This window comes from Myotis yumanensis, unplaced genomic scaffold (genome assembly GCF_028538775.1).
Source record: "Myotis yumanensis isolate MYYU_CA2020_CCGP unplaced genomic scaffold, mMyoYum1.0.hap1 SCAF_17, whole genome shotgun sequence".
In the NCBI taxonomy this organism is placed as follows: domain Eukaryota; kingdom Metazoa; phylum Chordata; class Mammalia; order Chiroptera; family Vespertilionidae; genus Myotis; species Myotis yumanensis.
In genome coordinates, this window is record NW_027223768.1 from 39823386 (window position 1) to 39841796 (window position 18411).

The following is an 18411-nucleotide window of genomic DNA, read 5'->3' on the forward strand; positions in this document are numbered from 1 at the left end:
CCAGGCCTCCCACCTTTGCGCTCTCCAACCCCCACACCCACCCCGTGCCACTCCCAACCCTGCAGTCTCCCTCGAGTCCTTGGGCTTCCCAGCCATTGGATCTGGAAGCTTCTAAGCTGGGCCAACAGGGGCTGTCACACTCTCCGTAGACACACAGGTGCTCAGACCGACTTCGTCTTCCCAGATGAGTGCAAGGAGGCAGAGCCCAGGGCCCCTCCACTCTCCCCCCACACCCCCAAGAGTGGGTGGAAGTCGCCTGCTCAGCACATGTGAGGAGTAGGGGGTGCACTGTTCCCGAGACGTGTCAGGAGGACAGTAGGCAGTGAGGTTCACAGTAAGAAAGCTCTTGGGGGGAGGGGAGCAGCAGACCCACACTCCTCCCTCTTCTATTAGTTGTCGGGTCCTGTCCTGGGTGGGGCTCCTGGACCGCGGTATCCTGCCGACCCTGAGGCTGTCCTGACTGGGGAATCTGGGCCAGTTCAGAGATGAGACGTCCCTACTGGCTCAGCACTCAGCCCGTGGAAGTTTAGAACCACCCACATCACACACTCCAGGGAGCCGAACGGCCAAAGACCTCTTCCAAAGATGTAAAATGTGAATGTGGTTAATAGAAAATATTGATCAAGCCTTTTCTGTGAGCCGGGCCTAGGCTAAGCATCTTGGCAAGAATGGTTTATCACAGAAACCCTATGGAGCAAGAGGTGCACCATGACCCTCTCTCTGCAGAGGACCTGAGGTTAGCTAACTCCTTCTATGTTTCCCAGGCCCTAGGAGGCAACCAGACTGGGAAACGTGCGCCCTCCACAGGGGTCTGGCCCCTCGCTAACCTTGCTCTGTCTCCCTCAGAAGCTGCCAAGAACCCCATCCTCCACGTGAAGGCCGACGTGCACACCTCTTTGGACAGTTATGCAGACAGCCTGGCCAAAGCCATCGAGGCGGAAGCCAAAATCAACCTGTTTGGGGAGGAGGCATTGCCTGGGGTCTTGATGGTGGCCCGGACCATCCCAGGGGCCGGCTTTGGGGGCAGCGGAGGCAGCCGAGCCCTCGGGAGCCAGAGACTCCAACTGCAAAAAATCGAGGAGGGGAACATTCCAGCTGCAGAACAGAAATGAGGGCCTCGGGCTGGCCCACAGCCCACCGAGCCGGGGCCCTGGGAACTCGGGTAGGAACGGCATCTGGGGTGCAGCCACCAGAAAAAACACCGAGAACTGTGTCCAGGCCAGGAACTCCGTGTCTGCGAGCCCACCCGCGGGCTCCTCCTAGATCCCAGTGAAGGGATCAGAGGCATCAAAAGCACAAAGCAGAGCAAATGGAGGTGTGGCTTGGCTTTCTGGGAGGTGGGGCACCCATGGGGCCTAAGACCAGCTGGGGGAACCCCAGGGCAGGTCATGTTCTTTTGTTCACATCTGCTACTCACTGTCCCCCCAGAGAGGCTCAGGAGGGGGGCTCTTCCAGTGCACTGGGGCGGAGGGCACCCCAGGCTTCTGCATGGTTGAAGCAGGCCATGTGGGGTCCCTAGAGAACCCAGGAGCAGGGCCCCCACGCAGTTCCCAGGCCTCAGTGCTGGGTATGACCTGGCATCGGTGGAGCCACCTGCTAGTGCTCACGGGGGCAGCCCCAGGCCACCTCCCTCTTCACTGATTCTTTGCTATTTCGAAAGAAGGGAGAGAGAAACCACTATAACAGACAGGAGGAAGGAGCGGAAGGCGGATGCTTCATTTCCAAGAATTATACTGTTCGGCTAGGACACGCCTGGACGGCCGTGGTGCCCAGCAGCAGGGGAGACACTGTTGTCGCTGGAGGAAATCCCTTCATGGAGGACTCCGGACGCCGTGTGTAAAGTGTGATTGACAGGAGATAAGGCAGAATAGAAACCACTCGGCCGGCCGGCCGGAGCCAGCACCTGCACGCCCGCCCAGCTCCACCTCTTCTTCCTCACGTCACCTGCACTTCCTAGCACCTCTGTGTGCAGCCGGGGAGATGGGATGAGGGAGTGGGTCGTCAGAGTGAATGGTCTTCAAGATCGTTTCCAGCTGCGATCTCTGATGTTCTCTGTAAGTTAGAGATAGGAAAAGAAAAGGGACCCACAGGCCCATGTTGGCACAGCTTCTGCGTGACTGCGGACAGAGACTGAGGCCTGGGCGTGTGGGCTCCCCGGCTTGTCTGCTCAGAATGCGGCCTGCAAGGGGCCAGCATGGAGGAGAGACGCCTCCCAGGGGGGCAGTGGGTTCACATGGTTACACCTCGCCCCAACCCTTGGAGCTGGTCCTCAGTCTGCAGTTTGCAAAGACCTTTGCCGAGACCTGGCAGCGTGCACCTTCGTGGTGATTAGCTGAAGGCCAGCTGTCGGTTCTGGGTGGGAGGGAAGGAGCAGAGGCATCTTCACCTGCGGGTTCTGCTAAGGAGACGGGCAAGTCAGGCTGCTCTCACTCCGTGGCATTCCTCAGTCAGAGCGCTTTATCTCCTTTCTCTAATCTTCCTAGCACTTGTCAGTTGTAAAGGGACCATATTCCTGACCACTGGCCTGCACAGAGGCGGGCAGGGCGACCACCTTCACCGCTTCGTTGGCGTGACCTAGGGCTCGCTGGTGAGGCCTTTCTGATGCAGCACATTTGGCTGGGAACCCGGGGGTTGGCGTGCGTGTCCCTGGGCTGCACTGGGCGGGCTCGAGGGAGAGTCCTGAGACCCCAGGTCCGCACTGGCTGGTCGCAGACTAGCTGGGATTTACTAGGATTAAATCTAAACTTATCTGGAAATGCCACACGTCACAGAAGGACTCACTGTTTCCTTCTTTTCTACTGAGGACCATTCATTTATTCATCTCCAGGCCCCGCACGTCACCTGTGCAGAGCACCAAGCTCGGCCCGTGAGCAATGGCATGAACGTGTTTACACACTCACTTAGGGACGGACCTGGGGGATACGGATGCTGGTAAACAGCAAAGCCGAGTAATTATTGTGGAGAGAACTGTGAGCTCCGGGGGAGGTGACTATTCCGTGTAGCTCCGTGGAGGTGGCAGTGTGAACCAAGCCTTGGAGGGTATCTGGCAGCTAGAACCATATTTTGCATAATCGAGAATTCAGTTGCCATGAAGCCTGGGAAAAGGAGGACGGGAGGAGGAGCAGGGAGCCGGGTGGGTGGGGAGGGGTGGGAAGGCCCATGCGCTCTGAAGCTCCCAAGAGGCATTTCTTTTTTTTTTTTTTTTTAAGAGGTTTAAAACAGCAACAATTTATTATTTCTTACAATTCGGTGGAAATTCTGCTCAGCTGGGCAATCCTGCTCTAGATGGCATCAATTGGGGTCACTCGCTTGGCTGCATTCAGCTGGTGGCTGGGCTGAGAAGGAAGGTCCAAAGTGGCTTCACTCACATGTCTGGCACCTCAGTGCTCCACCGTATGGCCTCTCCACGTGCTTAGCTTGGGCTTCCTTGCAGCATGGCAGTCAAGGGAGTCAGCTCCAGTCAGGCACACGATCACGAGGGCAAAGAAACAATGCAGTGCACTGTATTGCCAGCGTGTTTTAGATGTTGTGGGCTTTCTTTTAAGGAAGTAAAAAGTATTAAGTTCACCGATTCTGAAAGTCACAGCTTGTATAGCACTGAACGATAGTAGCTTTGGCATTTGATATTACAAAGTCAATGTCATTACAAATAATTTCTTCATTCTGGGTCCAGGCGAGGTAAAACAGGAAGAATAAGATTCCCAAATGCGGAGTCTTGAGTTATGAAGTATCCAGATGAATGGGCATGTGCATGCTGCAACGCTGCCTTCTGCTGGGCCGCAATATGCTGCTGCTCAGCGTGATCCCGGGAGTCCTTATTAAGAGAGGGTCTCGAAAGTGCGATGCTAGCTCCAGGATGATTTGTTGAAGATTGGTTCTGCATTAGTAATTTTCTTTTCTCTTTGTCCAATTCTGCCAAGATTGCAACTCTATTTTTGTTTTGAAAACCTCTATCCTGCGCAGTCAATCTCTGGGAGTGGAGATTTTCTTAGTTCTCACTTTTAGGCCTCTTTATGAAAGTCTCTTGTCCTGAAGGGTTTGCTGCCATCTTCCTATTTTCTGTTTCAACTATGTTCAGTGGCAAGTGGTCAGCACTTTACAATCACCGGGGACGCGAGTGCGCCAGGGACGGCCTCACCGTGGGATCGCGCTCTCCGAGGGGGCGCGACCACTTCCAGACAGGCAAACCTAGCGCAACGTGCAGCTCTACCCCAAGAGGCATTTCTGAGGACCCTGCCCTTAGTGCAGGTTGGAACCCAGGCCCATCGCTTTATACCTCTGTGCAGTGGCTACATGGACAGTGGCAGGTGGGACTGTTGGCCACTTGTCCACAACCTCTGTCCTGCGTCTCTGGTTGTGACAGGACCGAGTTTAGGGCTGTTGCCATCTCTGCGCCTTTCGTTGAGATCGCCACTTGATGGTCCCTGTCCTGTGCCTGCCCAAATTCCAGGCTTGGGGCTGTTATGACCCAGAGGCACTGGGATCCCCACCCCCCAGCACTGGGCTTCCTGGCCTGGGAAGACTGGAGTTCAGCACCTTAGCCACCAGGTGGCAGCAGTGGGGAGCGCTAAGGAAACACTTGAAGGTTTGCCTCAGCAGAGCTCTGGCTTTGAACTTGTCTCCACCTTGGTCCTCAACCTTGGAAGGACCACCCAGCTTGCTCACACGTGTGACCCCTGTTGGGGCGGCAGGTTCTGCCCCTGCTCAGCTATGAGATCTTAAGCAACTGCCAAGAGGCAGGGCTGAGGACCAAGACCAGGGCCACCTGGTGCTAACGCGTTTTCTCATCCCAGGAGCTGCTGTGGCTTCTGTCCACCTGAGCGACCAGTGAGACTAATCAGTATTTGCAGTCAGCCAGGGAGCGGGGGCGGAGGGGGTGGCAGGAGGGAAGAAGCGTGTTCCATGCAGCAAGAGATCTTAGCCTGTTAGGGGTTGCTGCAGAAATACGTTCCACCGGACTCGCTGAGACACCTGCGCATGAGGCGTGTGTCTGGACGGAGCCCAGGATATGCTCTGATGTCCAGCTCTGGCCCCACTGCTCTGTCTGGGAGGAACTGAGGGTGCGTGGCTATGAGGGCAAGCCCAGAACTGGCAGGTGCTGAGCACCTACTGTGTGCCTGACGGTGGAGAATTCTGTGCCTGTTGTGCGGCTTCTGTTAGGCCCTTGAGGGCTCTCGTTCCATGTCCGTGTGCGTGCACGTGAGCGACACGGGAACAGTGCGGACTTGGCTGGGCTGAGTTCTGGGTTCAGACCCACGCGGCTGCTGAGTAGTTGGGTGGTGTTGGGCCAGTTCATTTTTCTGCATCGGTTTTCTCATCTGTGAGGTTTCATAACCTGTTTCTTGTGGGGACGTAGAATGCAGGTCCCCACCACGGGAGGTTACGTGGATTAAAGCTCCCGGCACCACACGTGGGACACAGTGGTGCTGAGCCACTGGGGTCTTGTCCATGACTAGGCAGGTGTCCTATTCTTGTCTCATAGGGACCCCTCAGGAGCTGTTATCCTAGGTCAGAGGTGTTGAGGCTTCTGCAGTGGGAATGGTCCTGTTTGCTGAGCAGCACAAGACCTGGGATGGAAGGGATGTGGTGAGGAAGGGGAGCGCGAGAGGAGGGGAAGGTGTGGGGCGTTGGGAGCTGCAGAGGTCTGAGGAGCACAGTGTCTGTCCAAGGTGATGGCCTAGGGCCTGGTGCAGACCCCGTGTCACGGCACCAGCTCGACCTCCCGGCCCAGAAGAGACGCCCCGGAGGAGACTTGGCCTGGGCCCTGCAGCCAGCTCCGTCCCGCAGGACAGTGACTGCGTGGCGGTGGCTCTTGGGTTCAGATTCTCCGATCCTCCACCCTGAGGAAGTCAGTGCAGGGACAGGAGTCCATGCTGCTACCCCAGTGCGTGCAGAACCCCAAGGTGAACCCTGGGGGGCTGGAGGAAAATCACCGTTTTCACCTGAAGCAAAGGAAAATGGCTGAGTCGTATATGGACAAGAGGAGGCGGAGTGGACACTCCTGGGTTGGGGACAGACAGAATCCAGGGGGACCTAGGAAGGGAAGAAGTGTCCATGGTCTCGAGGTGCATGACACCAGCGTCAGGGCCCAGTGCCAGGTCTTGGCCATGAGACTGAGGAAGGAGTCAGCTGTGCAGCTCGAGGACGAGCAACAGTGAAGTCATTACCAGGAGGCAGGCCAGCGGCTTCCTTGGAGAAAGAGCTGGTAACGGAGTGCGTGCCTGGAGGCTGAACACCTGCTTGCCGGGCCTGCAGAAACCACAGACGCGGGGCCGTGGTTGGATTCCCGGGACTCGTAGCACAGCTCACTCGCCTGCAGACCAGCAGGGCACCATTTTGCTCCGCGTTATTTTAGGGTCTAACAAACGGAGCTTTTCATTTCCCCAGGAAGCATGCTCCTCAGCAGTAGTAACAGCTTAGGAATTCCAGGCCACTTGCTGTTCCTTTTGACACCACCATTTTGCAATGTCACGAATCACAGGCAAGTCGGCCCCTCCCGGGGCAAAGGCCCTCCCGGGCCTGGGCAGGCAGGGCCACCCCAGGGCAGTGGGAGGAGCCGTTGGCGCGGGCGCAGGGGTCCAGCTGTGGACCTGCGGAGGGGAGTCCTGGGCTGTGTTCTGGCAATGGAACTCTGGATGCAAACGTGGTTAAAAACCAACCTTCAAACAAAACAATGACAAGCTAGTCCGGAAACACATTTCACTTGAAATTATTGTTTCGTTTCTTTAAAAGAAGACAATGTTTAGAGTTATTATAAATATTTATAAACAAGTAAAAGTGCATTTAGCATAGCTGTGTTCACCTGATGAAATGTTTTTGGCACGTGTACAGATGTGGAAATTGTGAATTTGTACTTGGACTTGTGGACTGTGGGTTTTGGGTGTTCCCCCTTTACCCCATATTCCAGTTTCCCACAGCCCCTTTCCTTTCTCCCTTCCCCCTTCCCAAGGACTAAAAAGCAGAAAGAGACTGAGCAGGAAGGACCAACTATTGCAGAATTGGAGGGGGGGGGGGGGTGGGGTGTGTGTGTGTGATCCATACCACAGTCACCTGGGTACATCTGTCCATGCGTTTTTATAATACCCCCAAGACAGTGAGATTCATGGCATATTGTCCAATACAGAACAAATACTCCTAACCCAGACTTTATAGGGGCTCTCCACATGTTCATCCCATAACCAAGGTCAAGGGGGTGTGGTGATCATCAGTGACTCAAAACCACCTCAGGGCATAAAACCCAGCACCTCCACCTGAGCCCTCACTGGCCACAACTGAAGGCAGTTCCTTTTGCTGAGAGTGTGGGTGAGCTCCAGGTCCAGCTGCCTAACATCCTGCCCCCAGCATGCGTTGTGCCATGGCCGGGACCTATTAACTCTGCCCGGAACATGTCCTCTTTCTGCCCCTGGACTGTGGTCTGGTCCGCCCTGTGCCTATGTAACACACCAAACTCTACAAAATCATCTAAAGTATGAGAACTAATTCCTTTGACAAATACCATTAAAAAATAATAATAGCCCAGCCACTGTGGCTCAGTGGTTGAGCATCAACCTATGAACCAGGAGGTCATGGTTCGATTCCCACTCAGGGCACATGCCCAAGGTTGTGAGCTCGATCCCCAGTAGGAGGCGTGCAGGAGGCAGCCAATCAATGATGTTCCTCTCATTGATGTTTCTCTATCCCTCGCCCTTCCTCTCTCTCTAAAAATCAATAAAAAATCACTTAAAAAATAACAGCTTTACAGCAGTTTTGGGTTCTGAGCAAAACTGAGCAGAAAGGTCAGGCCCCATATACTTCTGCCCCTCCCCCCTGTCCCATCCTGCCCAGAGGGTACACAGACCATTTTGATTTTCGGTTGCTTTTCCTGCCAGTTACTCCTGACCCGATGGAGTCCTCCAGTAGCTGTCCTGCCAGCTTTCCAACACTCTCTAAGAATCCCTGCTTCTGCTCCATTTCAGTGAGAAATGATGTCCTGGATTTGCTGACAGTAGCATTTTCAGTTGCTCTGTAAAGCCCCTCATCCTCTGGGTGTCATGGGGCCCTAACTCGGCCCCTGGGACATAGGTGTGCAAATCTGATCACCTCCACTTCACGGGAGACGGAGCAGGAGCCCAGACAAGTCAGGTGGCCCCAGGTCACATAGCTAATTGGGAAGCAGAAACTAAGACCCTGGCAGTTTCCAGAAGTCATCTGTAGCCAAGTCAGCTGCTCTGTTTGGCTAAAACTCTAATTCCTTCCCTTCACCCACTTACCTCGTTCTCTAATGTGGAGACGTGTGTGCATCCAGGGCAAGGGCCAGGTGTGGAAGTCCAGCTCCAGTTACTGAGCCAACTGAAGGGGCATTTCTTCTCTCCACAAGCCAACCTGCCATCAGCAGCAGGGCGCCCGGTGTGCAGCCACCTGGGGAGGAGCGACCCCGGTCTCCACACTGGAGAGGGATGCTCTGCTTGGCTACACCTATGAGCCTCATGGGCCAGCCGAAGAAAAGGATGACAATTTAAAAGTGGGCAGGGAAGGTGACGGAAGGGTTAAGTCTACAGGAACAGATTCAGGTCATAACCTATAAGATACAGGCTGGGGTGTTGATGGCTGGAGTGGAGGTGGACACTGGAGTTAAGGAAGGCCAGGATGTAGAAGACAGGATGGTCACAGCTTTCAGCTGAAATCGGGTTGCAGTCAGGAGGACCGGAAGCCAGGGCCCCCAGAACTAGCCTGTGCTCCTACAGCACGGGAACCCCGGACGCCCTGGTCTCTGCTGGCCCTGACTCCTGTCTGTGGGTAACACGGTCTCAATGACCATTAAGATGATGACTGGTGGTGAAGATGAAGTACTTTGGAATGAGACATGAATAATTCTCTTCTCTGTGATTCTATCACACAAGTCAAAACAGAAAAGATGATTACAACTAGAGAAGACTAGAGAAAGAGTCTTATGTGACAGGAAAGACTGGAAAATAGGGGCCAGGGTAACAAGGCATCAAATACAATGTCAAATTCAGGAGATCTTACAACAACCAGCTTCTTTAATTAGAAAGCAACAAACATGCAAATGGCAAGTGTAGAAATTTATTTGAACCAACATTGTCTCTACCATGAGAACTGCTCTTCAACGTTGATCCAAGCCTCCCCGGGTGGAGACTGGCAGTATTGCACTTTCGTTGCTAGCACTCCTCATACATGGCAACTAGGGTTTAAAACATTCTGCTAGTTTTATTTCACACACTCTCCCAAGTTCATGCACACAATCACTCCACACCAATGTCAGGTTATCCCCCGCAAAAGGGAAAACTCCAAAAACCATAACCTTAAAATTGCACTGAAGCTCTGTAAAGAAAAAAATATAAGTGTCTTATACAAATATCAAAACATCCCAAGTGCTGGCCACTCAGAGTTGATTATTCCTCATCCTCGTTTTCATTCTCCTGACCGGAGCCTTCTGATCGGTCACCCTCCAACCGGTCTGGAAAACAGATATGAGACTCACTAAAAGAAATACGTTTAGGGTTATGATTAAGATCATCTTCAATGCCTTTTATTTAAAGCTGCTTAAAATGTATAGAACTCAACACACCATTATGTAAAATTCAGTTCACCACTGTGTACATACCTAATTTTTGCCTCTACTGGGAAATTTTATAAAATAAAGGAAACAACACTATTAACTTTGAAAATGGATGTCATTGTAAACACACATTTTTTAAAACCATACAGATGGCTTTACCGTATATCAGTGGTGTGGCCTGGGTAAGTCATTACAGAAAGCCTGCTGAGAAAGGCTGGAGCTCCATGAGGGTGGTCATTGTTGTCATGAACTGACAGGTGATTCTCAGCATATGGGACATTTCACTGTTCACTGAGGTCAGTGAACTACCTTCCTTTTGTCTGGGCTCTGCCGACTGGAAGCGAATGGACCGCTGAAGGCATTTATGATGACAAGGCCTGTGCAGGAGCCTCCACTCAGAGGAGAAGCAGAGTGGGTATGTTTTCAGGGGACTGTCTTTCATTGTGATGCTTTCCAATAATCAGGTTCATGAGGACATGAGTTTCTGTGCTAATGGGCTGCTTCCATTTCATGACATAAGGAAGTTATATATATAAATGCTAAGTAATACCATGTTGTTCAGACATAATCCTAATTGGAACAGAGGCTAACAGTTCTTACCGGCCCGGATGTGGTTCAGGGAGGCCAGCATTCGGAGCATGAAGGAGGCGGGCACTGTGATGGTGTTCCTCGTCTCCTCCAGCATGAGCTCATTCCGAGTGATCACCTGGGGCAAGTGAAACCGCCGTCAGAGACCGCAGAGTGCCCGCACCCCCCTGAAGATTAGGAGAACGGCACGAAAAAGAGCGGCCTTCGTTCCCCATGTGCATGCTGTCACGTTTCCCCCTTAAGGCTTCTCAAGGCCAAATAGTTACTTTGACTTGCATGTAGGGAGTAAAATGAGGGAACACGCCTCATGCAGTTGGCAGGAAGGCAAAGGTCAACTCTAGCTGCTAAAACATCCAAGAATTCAATTTATCTTTACTTGTTCCCCAGAGCAGTCTACGCTGTGCCTGCTCCTTATTTTCGCCGAGAGGAGAACTGGTACCTTTGGGACAAACTAGTGTTAAATTAATGTCTCTGGGTCACGTGGATCCTTTGAGTTGTTACCTTCCTTGAGGCAAAGTAATCTTGAAAAATAAACCTTTGGACAAGAGCTACCAATGACTTGTATCGGAAGTACCAAGGAAAGGACTAACTGAATATCCACGGCTCCGAGGGACCCAATGTATATTATGGGCAAAGCAAAGAAGGAAGAGGAAAAACAGAGAGTGTGGGAAGGAAGAAAGGGAAGCCTGAGGAAGAGAAAGATGCCATCTGGCCAACAGTCCCCAGTGAAATGACAACTCTTTATGGTCCCAAATGAGCTATTCAGTCTGAGCAACTTTCCCTCGCACTGTAGGTTCTGCACACGGATGTTTCCTTTACCTTCTAACAACCTGGACCCTGCTGGCTCCGTGTCTCCAGCGCTCCTTTGCTCCTGTCTGCCTGGTGAACGCAGTTCTGGTGACATCTATAGCCTCCGTGAAGATGTCCCCACCCCCATCGACTCCATTCACAGCAGTTTTTCTTTTCTACAGGCTTCCAAACGCTGTGCGTACACCTCAGACACTGACTCCACTACACTGTGGCTGTCTGTCTTCTCTCTTGTCCATGCGCTCGGAGTGCAGGGCTGACACACACTGTTGTGTAAATGTCTATTAAATGAGTGAAAGTATCCATGGGAGCTGTGCTGTCAACCTCGCTCTGAGGTGCTGCTTGACCAATGACCAACATTTTTAAGTGACAGACCCCTATTTACCTATTTGTGCCCTCATCTACCCATAGGAGTTCAGCAATTAGTAGCTGATTAATGCAATGGACCCTAATTATTATAAGAAATCTATAGAAATCAACAAATGAAAACCCTGGTTGAAGCTGGGGGGAGGGGAGGAGCCATAGAAATCAGCTTTCTTATCCTAATTTCATAAAAGACCTAGCCCTTCACTGAACTCTGTTGGAAAATTACTGATTTAACAAGAAGCTGAGGAGACCTTAAAATAAAATAAAGGAAAAGATTCTCATCATTTGTGCTGCTACCTCTTGGCCATGATGATGAAAACGCTGCAGTGAAACGATTTTCTCAAAAGGACAGAGTGTTTTTAATGATTCTTTACTGCAGTAAGCACATAGTTAACCTATTTTTTTAAACTACAAAACTCTTAATCTGCTATTACTAATACTCAGTCTTCTAGTTAGCAAAATACTAGTTCAATTTTTACCTCTAGGCATGGTTTTATCTTCATTTTTCTTTTTCTTAAAACTGACTTCCTTACCTGCATGAAATTGTTTTATGTTACCAACTAAGGAGGAGCTGCTTTGATATTTCTTAAGAAATCATTTGAGGAACAAGGGAAACTATGGTCCAATAAGTATAATAAATATCTTACTTCATCAGCAAGTTTTCGGTTAAAAATCCTTGACTCCTCCAGTGGTGACCAGATCTTGATGTCATAATCTATGCCAGACGAGGCTAGAACTAGAAACAAAAAGTACATGGTAACCTAAACTCAGAACACATGCATTTATTCAAGCTATGCACACAGACACGTGTGTGTATATACGTCTATAGTATGTGTTTGTAGGTACAGACGCAGGCACATGTGCCTGTACAGCAGGGCCTCGAATACTAGTAAAGTCGTTCTGTTCAACGTCGTTTCACTGTGCCACTGATGAGATGCTGAAGGAACTTAATCTTGTTTATAACAATTAGCTTTTGATAAAATCGGTTTTGTTACACAGTTTCACTTAAAGTTGCAGATCCTATCTATGACACTCAGTGAGGACTTCCTGTGTGTATATCACAGCAAAAGTGAGCTGCAGTGGAAACTGTACTGATACATGTGTTAACTGAGAACATTATTTTGAAGGTTTCTTAAAAGTCACTCTATATTATAATTTTAATTCCAATTCCCAATGGAAGGCAAGAGCATGCCAGTGAGCCTTGAAGATTCAATTTGGATAAGTAGTGAGAAGTTCAATCAGCCCAACCTCTTACAGCTAATACAGCTTAGAAGAAATATTAGGAGAACACTCTTTAACCTACTTCACCATACTTTCTGCCCAAAGTGTGTTATAAGTGTGTTTTGGTTTTAAACCCAAGCAGAGTTAGAAGTGACTCCCGTGGCTGCCTACAGATAATTCGGATTATTTGTATATTAACTAGACCACTACTGGGGCTGGTGAGCCACACTGATTTCTAGCCCTTGCCTTATGCAAGGTCCTCTTACTTGGGTCAAATGGATGTGGCTGCAGGCAATTCACCACGTGATTGTCAGCCTCCAGAAGCATTAAATGCTCAGCGGTGTGACGATCCCAGATGAATATATGGCCGCAGTCAGAACCACTCATCACAAAGTTAGCACCCCAGAAATTGGCTTCTTTTATCTAAGGGTTTAAGAAAAGGAAGTTATAAGGAAATTCAAATCAAAGTTATTAAAATAAAGACTTATTCTATTCTTATGTTAAAAAAAGTAATTGGCTTAGAAAATAAAATACAAATTGAAGAGCGTCCTGGTCTTCTAGTATCTCCAAATCACGATAGATTTGCCAGCAAAGGGAATCCAGCCTTCAGTAATGAAGAGTCCCCCACGAGGACAGGGATATGTTTTTGTTCAATACTGTGTTTATAGTGCCTGTAACGGTTCTTAGCACACAGTAGGTGCTGAATTAATTAACTGCTAAATGAATGAATAAAATTTCTGGGTTTTGGACAGTATAACAAAAAGTACCAATCTTTTTCTTAGTTATTTGAAGTTCTCAAAATTAAGAAGGAAAGATATAAACACATTTACTTTTATGAAGCAACGAGCCAAAGGAATATGACAGTTGGAGCGGTTATGATGACATTTTTTTCAATGGATGCACACTAATAAACCATCAAAATCTTTGTGCTTCAGATTGGATTTTCCAGTCATTTTATCTGCAGCTGCCACTTGGCTATTTTTGGGAGAGCAAAAGAGGGAGCCAGTTCTGTTCTTACTTGGAGCTGTTATTTTACTTGCTTATCTTCTTTTTTTCTCATTCCAGCCCCTAATTATTTTCCTCCAAAATTTTAACCAGCAAAATGCAAGAAATGTAAATTGGTTACTTCTATTAATAATAGTATTTTTTGAATGATTAAATTGATCACTGATTTCTATAGAGAGCTTATTATTTCCCTAAAGTAAGAAAGCAGTTTAAAACTGATTCTATAGATATGTTTTGAGAACTCAGTGAATATGAGAACAGCACTTTCTAGACATACAAAGTTCAGAATCACAGTTATGACACACTAGCCACCTCCCAATATTCCCTTAGGTGACGGATGTAGCACTGGGTGCACAGACGTGGGAATGGTAAAAACTGGAAAAGACCTTAGAGATCATCAGATCTGTTCTGTTCAATTCACAGATGAGGAACTTCAAGTCCAGGGAGCAAAGTGACTAAAAGCAATCTTGACTTGTCCATCTTAACGGGGTGATGATGAAAGCAACCTGACTATATTTCTCAATGAATCTGAGTTTCACATATCCAAACCCTTCTCTCCAAAACAACCTACTAGGAAGGTACACAGCAAGTGTGAGAGAGCAAAGCAGCAGCAATGGTTACCTGTATAAGCTAAAAATTTAAACTCTACAATAATTCCTCGGTAGAGTAGTTTCCTTATACAAACTATTGGCCTTTCCTGACATACCACAGGACTACAACGTGTTTGGGTCTGGAGAGAACTGTGAAGGTGCCAGCTATACTGGAGCCACACTGGCAACAGAGGAGGATAATTGTTATGCAAAAACATTCATACTATGAAAGTGCACATTCTGCAAAGAATGTCAAGAGCACTTGGTACCATTGTCCTGGAGTTGCGATGGCCCTTATAAACCATCTTCACTAGTGGCCTTCTAATGTTCAGAGTGTCCAGTTCTTCCATTTCCTTCCTTTCTTTCCTCCGCCTGAAGAACTCCTGAATGCGGGCAACAGCAGAGCGTCTATGAGTTACATATGAAAAAGAAGAGAATGGAAATAAATGAGAAACACTCACGAACTACTGTGGAATGCAATGGTACACATTAAGTCAGTAAGTCAGAAAATATGTAGACTAAACATTATCTCAGTAAGACACCCCTACAGAAAGCATCAAAGGCAGACATGACAGTGGGACTCCACGAGACTAGTTGAGTTACGAGAACAAGATGTTTTAGTGAACACATCACTTAAGAGATTCGGTCCTGGCTAGGATGGTAAAGGGAGTAGCATGCGGCACACTGAGGTTTAAAGGGCTGTTTTATAAAAATGTAATACAGACAAACTCATGTGCAGTTTACCACAAATAAAACAAGTCCTAGTCCATGCCATTTTTCCTCTCCACATTAGGAAATATAAAGGCATAAATAGAAACCAAAAGAAATTAAGGGTAACATGTAATAGCAATAGATAAACATATGTTTTGAGATTTTGTTTAAAGATGTTCACAGCAAAGAACAGACGAGTCAAGAAAAAGAGAATAAATATTAACATACGTGCAATAAAAAGAGACCTTCCCAGAGCATGTAAGCTATATGGACTCCATGGTGGAGTACAGATTCGGGGCAACTGAGGCAGACTTTACTCTCCTAAGAGCTCAGCTGATGACAGAGTTGGAGACTAAAGAATAATGGGCTCCTAAGACTGATTTACTTATTAGAAGAAATTTGTCCTAACACATGATACTACTTAATAAGTTTCTTAGTCTGAATATGTTATTTAAAACATTGTATTTCAACATGTAATAGACCCAAAATCCAAAATATGTAAAAAGTCTATTAAGTCAGTAAGAAAAACGAACATCATAACAGAAAAATATGCAAAGGACATGACTAGAAAAATTACAGAAGAAATGAATGGTTAATAAATATATAAAAAGATGCTCAGCCTTACTAATAATGAGATAATGATAAAACAATCCGATCTCTCTATGTCTATTAGATGAACAAGACTTCTGTGAGTGGCAAGAGCGCAGGAAACAGGCACTGTTGCTGGGAGTTTAAAGCGGTTCTCTAGGTAAAAAGAGAGTGCGCTCTTTATTGTAAGTTTTCCATTGAACACATATACATACATCTGAAGAACACGAAGCAGCAAATATTCCTTAAAAGCCTACTGTTCACAAAGTTGTTTTTGAGAATATTAGTTACCAATTCTTTTATGATTCGTTATACTAACTTGGCATATGATTTAAAATTCATAAAAGACATTCATATGTATGAAACATTTCAGAAATAAACTCTTGGGCAACCACTAAAAGAAGTAAAATAAAAGTATAATTGATATGCCAAGAAAGGAAAGAAAATGGACACATATAAAATGCTGAGTTAAAATCACAAAAGGCAGAAAATGAGTGGGAGACAACAACAGGAATGAGGAACAAGGGCAGGGAGGGACTGCCTTTCCTTAGAAACTTCCCCAGACCATCTCTCTGGAAGAAAGAAGCAACTGAGGCAGAGCAGAATGAGTCTAAATTACCTCGGAGGGGGGCAAGGGTCACATTTCTGCTTATCGAGGTTCACCAGTTCATAATAATCTCCACTTCAATGGTTAAATGTGACATTTAAAGCAACATGGTATTTTTTAGTTGCAATCTTCATTGTGAGAGCAGAAACTGGCTTTGAGTACTTGGGATAAAAGGTATAAACCAGAAATTCAAAAAGCCCTGAAACAAATTCCATCTTACTGTTATTTAACTAGAAAGTGATAATTGGCAACAGACCAATTTGCTAAAAGTTACTTCAAACATACCTTAATGTGAAAACAGCCTAGAAACACCAGCATAAAAGCAAAAACAATGTCGAGACACTAACGGGATTTCTTAGACATCAACAATAGTTTTTGGCTTATTTCCACTATGGTTGTATTCCTGATTGTTGCTATATATTGTGTCTCATATTCCACTTTGTTTCAGAAACGAATGGTAAATAATAGGCATGTGCCACCAGAATGAGGCACTGGGTGGCTTTAGTCAGTACACCAGGTTTTGTGTAGATAAGTAATAGTTCCGAGGTTCACTTTCATATTTTAAAATGTACCCCCGTGTTAGTCTTCAGATTGCAGAAGTATTTGAGAATTGTGTATTATCTTGATGTGTGGCCTTACTAAGTTATTAAGGTATTTGTACAAATACAGCCTTCTTTTTAAAAAATCAGAATCTTTATGCACAGAATTAGACTCAAGTCCATTTTTTAGTTAATGATCTCAAGGAAAATGAGATAATGACTAAAGTTGCTAATTGTTATCCCAATCAGCTTTTAAAAATACCCTAAGTTGCATTTCTCAACAACATAGTCAAAGCAAATCACCAACATTTAAAGTACATCATTTCAGGTTGTAGTCGCTTTAGCATACGACACACTTGATGTGAGCATCCGTTAGGTGTGCACACAGGACATTTCCTTTCATTCTATCCCCATGCAGTCATGCAGCTAAGTCAGTTCGTGTAAAGCAACCTGCTTGATGATGCTTAGCACTGAAGAGTTCAGTACGTTCCAGGAGTATTAACTGTTAATAGGAAAGGTGGTTAGTGGTGGAAAAGGACGACCTGGCAAATTCATCATAAAGAAAAAGAATGAAGGAACATACTGAATTACCTCATTATTCTATCACCTATTGTTGTTCCTCTGATAATAAATCTAGTGAAGGGAACACAATAAAGTCACTCACAGACCTCCAAGAACCAGATATGTAAAGCATCAAGGTCACCACTTTCATCACCAAACATCTCAACCTGAAAAAACCTTTGCTTCCCTTTGTGCTTTAGGGTATTATGTGAGAATCTGTCATTCAACTAAATGGTTGAATGAATGGTTGAGGAAATGAAGGAAGCAGAACACTCACTGAAGGCAGATTAGAAGAAAGACCCTGCACTTAACCCCTTGTCTTTTAAACAGGCTAGAACCCAGCCCTGTTCCAGTGGAGGGACCTGCCAGGACTCAGATCTTCCATGCCATCTCCTGGGCACCTGGGGGACCTCTCAGGGCTGAGCTGCTCTTTTGGGAAATAACGAATTAAGCCGAGTTGACTCACTGTCCTAACCAGAAGACTATATAACAAGGGAGCGAAGAACAACACAGCTTTTAATGCCGCAGGAACCCTTTTTCTTCTGTATGATTATCCTTTTTTTCTCTGCAATTTTGTTTAATAAAGAATAAACCTGAATCATTAGAAATACTGAAAGTGATTATATGATGACTAAATAGCTGATGGCAAATTTACAGTATGTGAAGAATTTTGGCTTCCAGTAGGTAACTGGAACCAAATTTCTATGCAAATAAATACTTTTAAAAAATCATTAACAGGCAATATGGGGTTAATGTCTTGAATTTTGGAGTCTGTAACCACAACCTATTCGAAGGAAGCTTACTGAGATGCCGCCGGGTTCGGAGCAGAGCACTCCTGGACTTTGCAGGACGAAGAGCTACTAGCTAGGCCTCCGCCCTCAACTCTAAGATGGATTAGGCACCTTGAAAACACTTTACATAAAAACCCCACTTACCATTCACCCCACTCCCAGGCATGTGTGTCTATTTCTAAATCCAGTACGTAAAATCACTAAGGGACACACACACTACTTTTACGTAGTGTTTTATCAATATCATTTTTATTTCTTCCTTCACTTTAGTTTCCATTTACTCTTCTATGTTCCTGCCCCAGACCAAGTTCACAGGGACCTAATATATGGGGATCACAGACTTTTCATTGTTCTTAACTCTGGGTATCTGCCAGTCAAGGTGTTTTACCACAGACTCTAGCCTGGTTTCTCTATCAGACCGACTGGCTACAGAGGGAAGAGCAGCAAACTATGGCTCTTGGACCTAACCCTGCAGCTA

At 47.0% G+C, this 18411-nt stretch overlaps 2 protein-coding genes and 1 pseudogene across 8 annotated transcripts in view; 1 reads left to right on the forward strand and 2 right to left on the reverse strand.

The window, feature by feature from the left end:
* The window catches only part of GPR161 (G protein-coupled receptor 161), a 35264-nt gene extending 32150 nt beyond the window's left edge, over positions 1–3114 (forward strand). The window contains exon 6 of the mRNA XM_070396446.1: positions 847–3114. Within this exon, the coding sequence (XP_070252547.1) occupies positions 847–1112 (266 nt within the window). The 3' untranslated portion in view covers positions 1113–3114. The remainder of the gene's footprint in view (positions 1–846) is intronic.
* Positions 2812–5707, reverse strand: LOC138995756 (SOSS complex subunit C pseudogene; annotated as a pseudogene).
* Positions 5708–9049: 3342 nt separating this feature from the next.
* DCAF6 (DDB1 and CUL4 associated factor 6) overlaps positions 9050–18411 on the reverse strand; it is an 84561-nt gene continuing 75199 nt past the window's right edge. For 4 of the 7 annotated variants that reach the window (XM_070396439.1, XM_070396438.1, XM_070396441.1 and 1 more), the window contains 5 exons: positions 14406–14544; positions 12808–12964; positions 11968–12056; positions 10160–10265; positions 9050–9457 (listed from right to left, as the gene is read on the reverse strand). In XM_070396439.1, the coding sequence (XP_070252540.1) occupies positions 9393–9457; positions 10160–10265; positions 11968–12056; positions 12808–12964; positions 14406–14544 (556 nt within the window). In that variant the 3' untranslated portion in view covers positions 9050–9392. Of the gene's footprint in view, positions 9458–10159; positions 10266–11967; positions 12057–12807; positions 12965–14405; positions 14545–17172; positions 17215–18411 lie in introns of all 7 variants that reach the window. The other 3 variants (XM_070396444.1, XM_070396442.1, XM_070396445.1) reach the window with 1 other exon arrangement.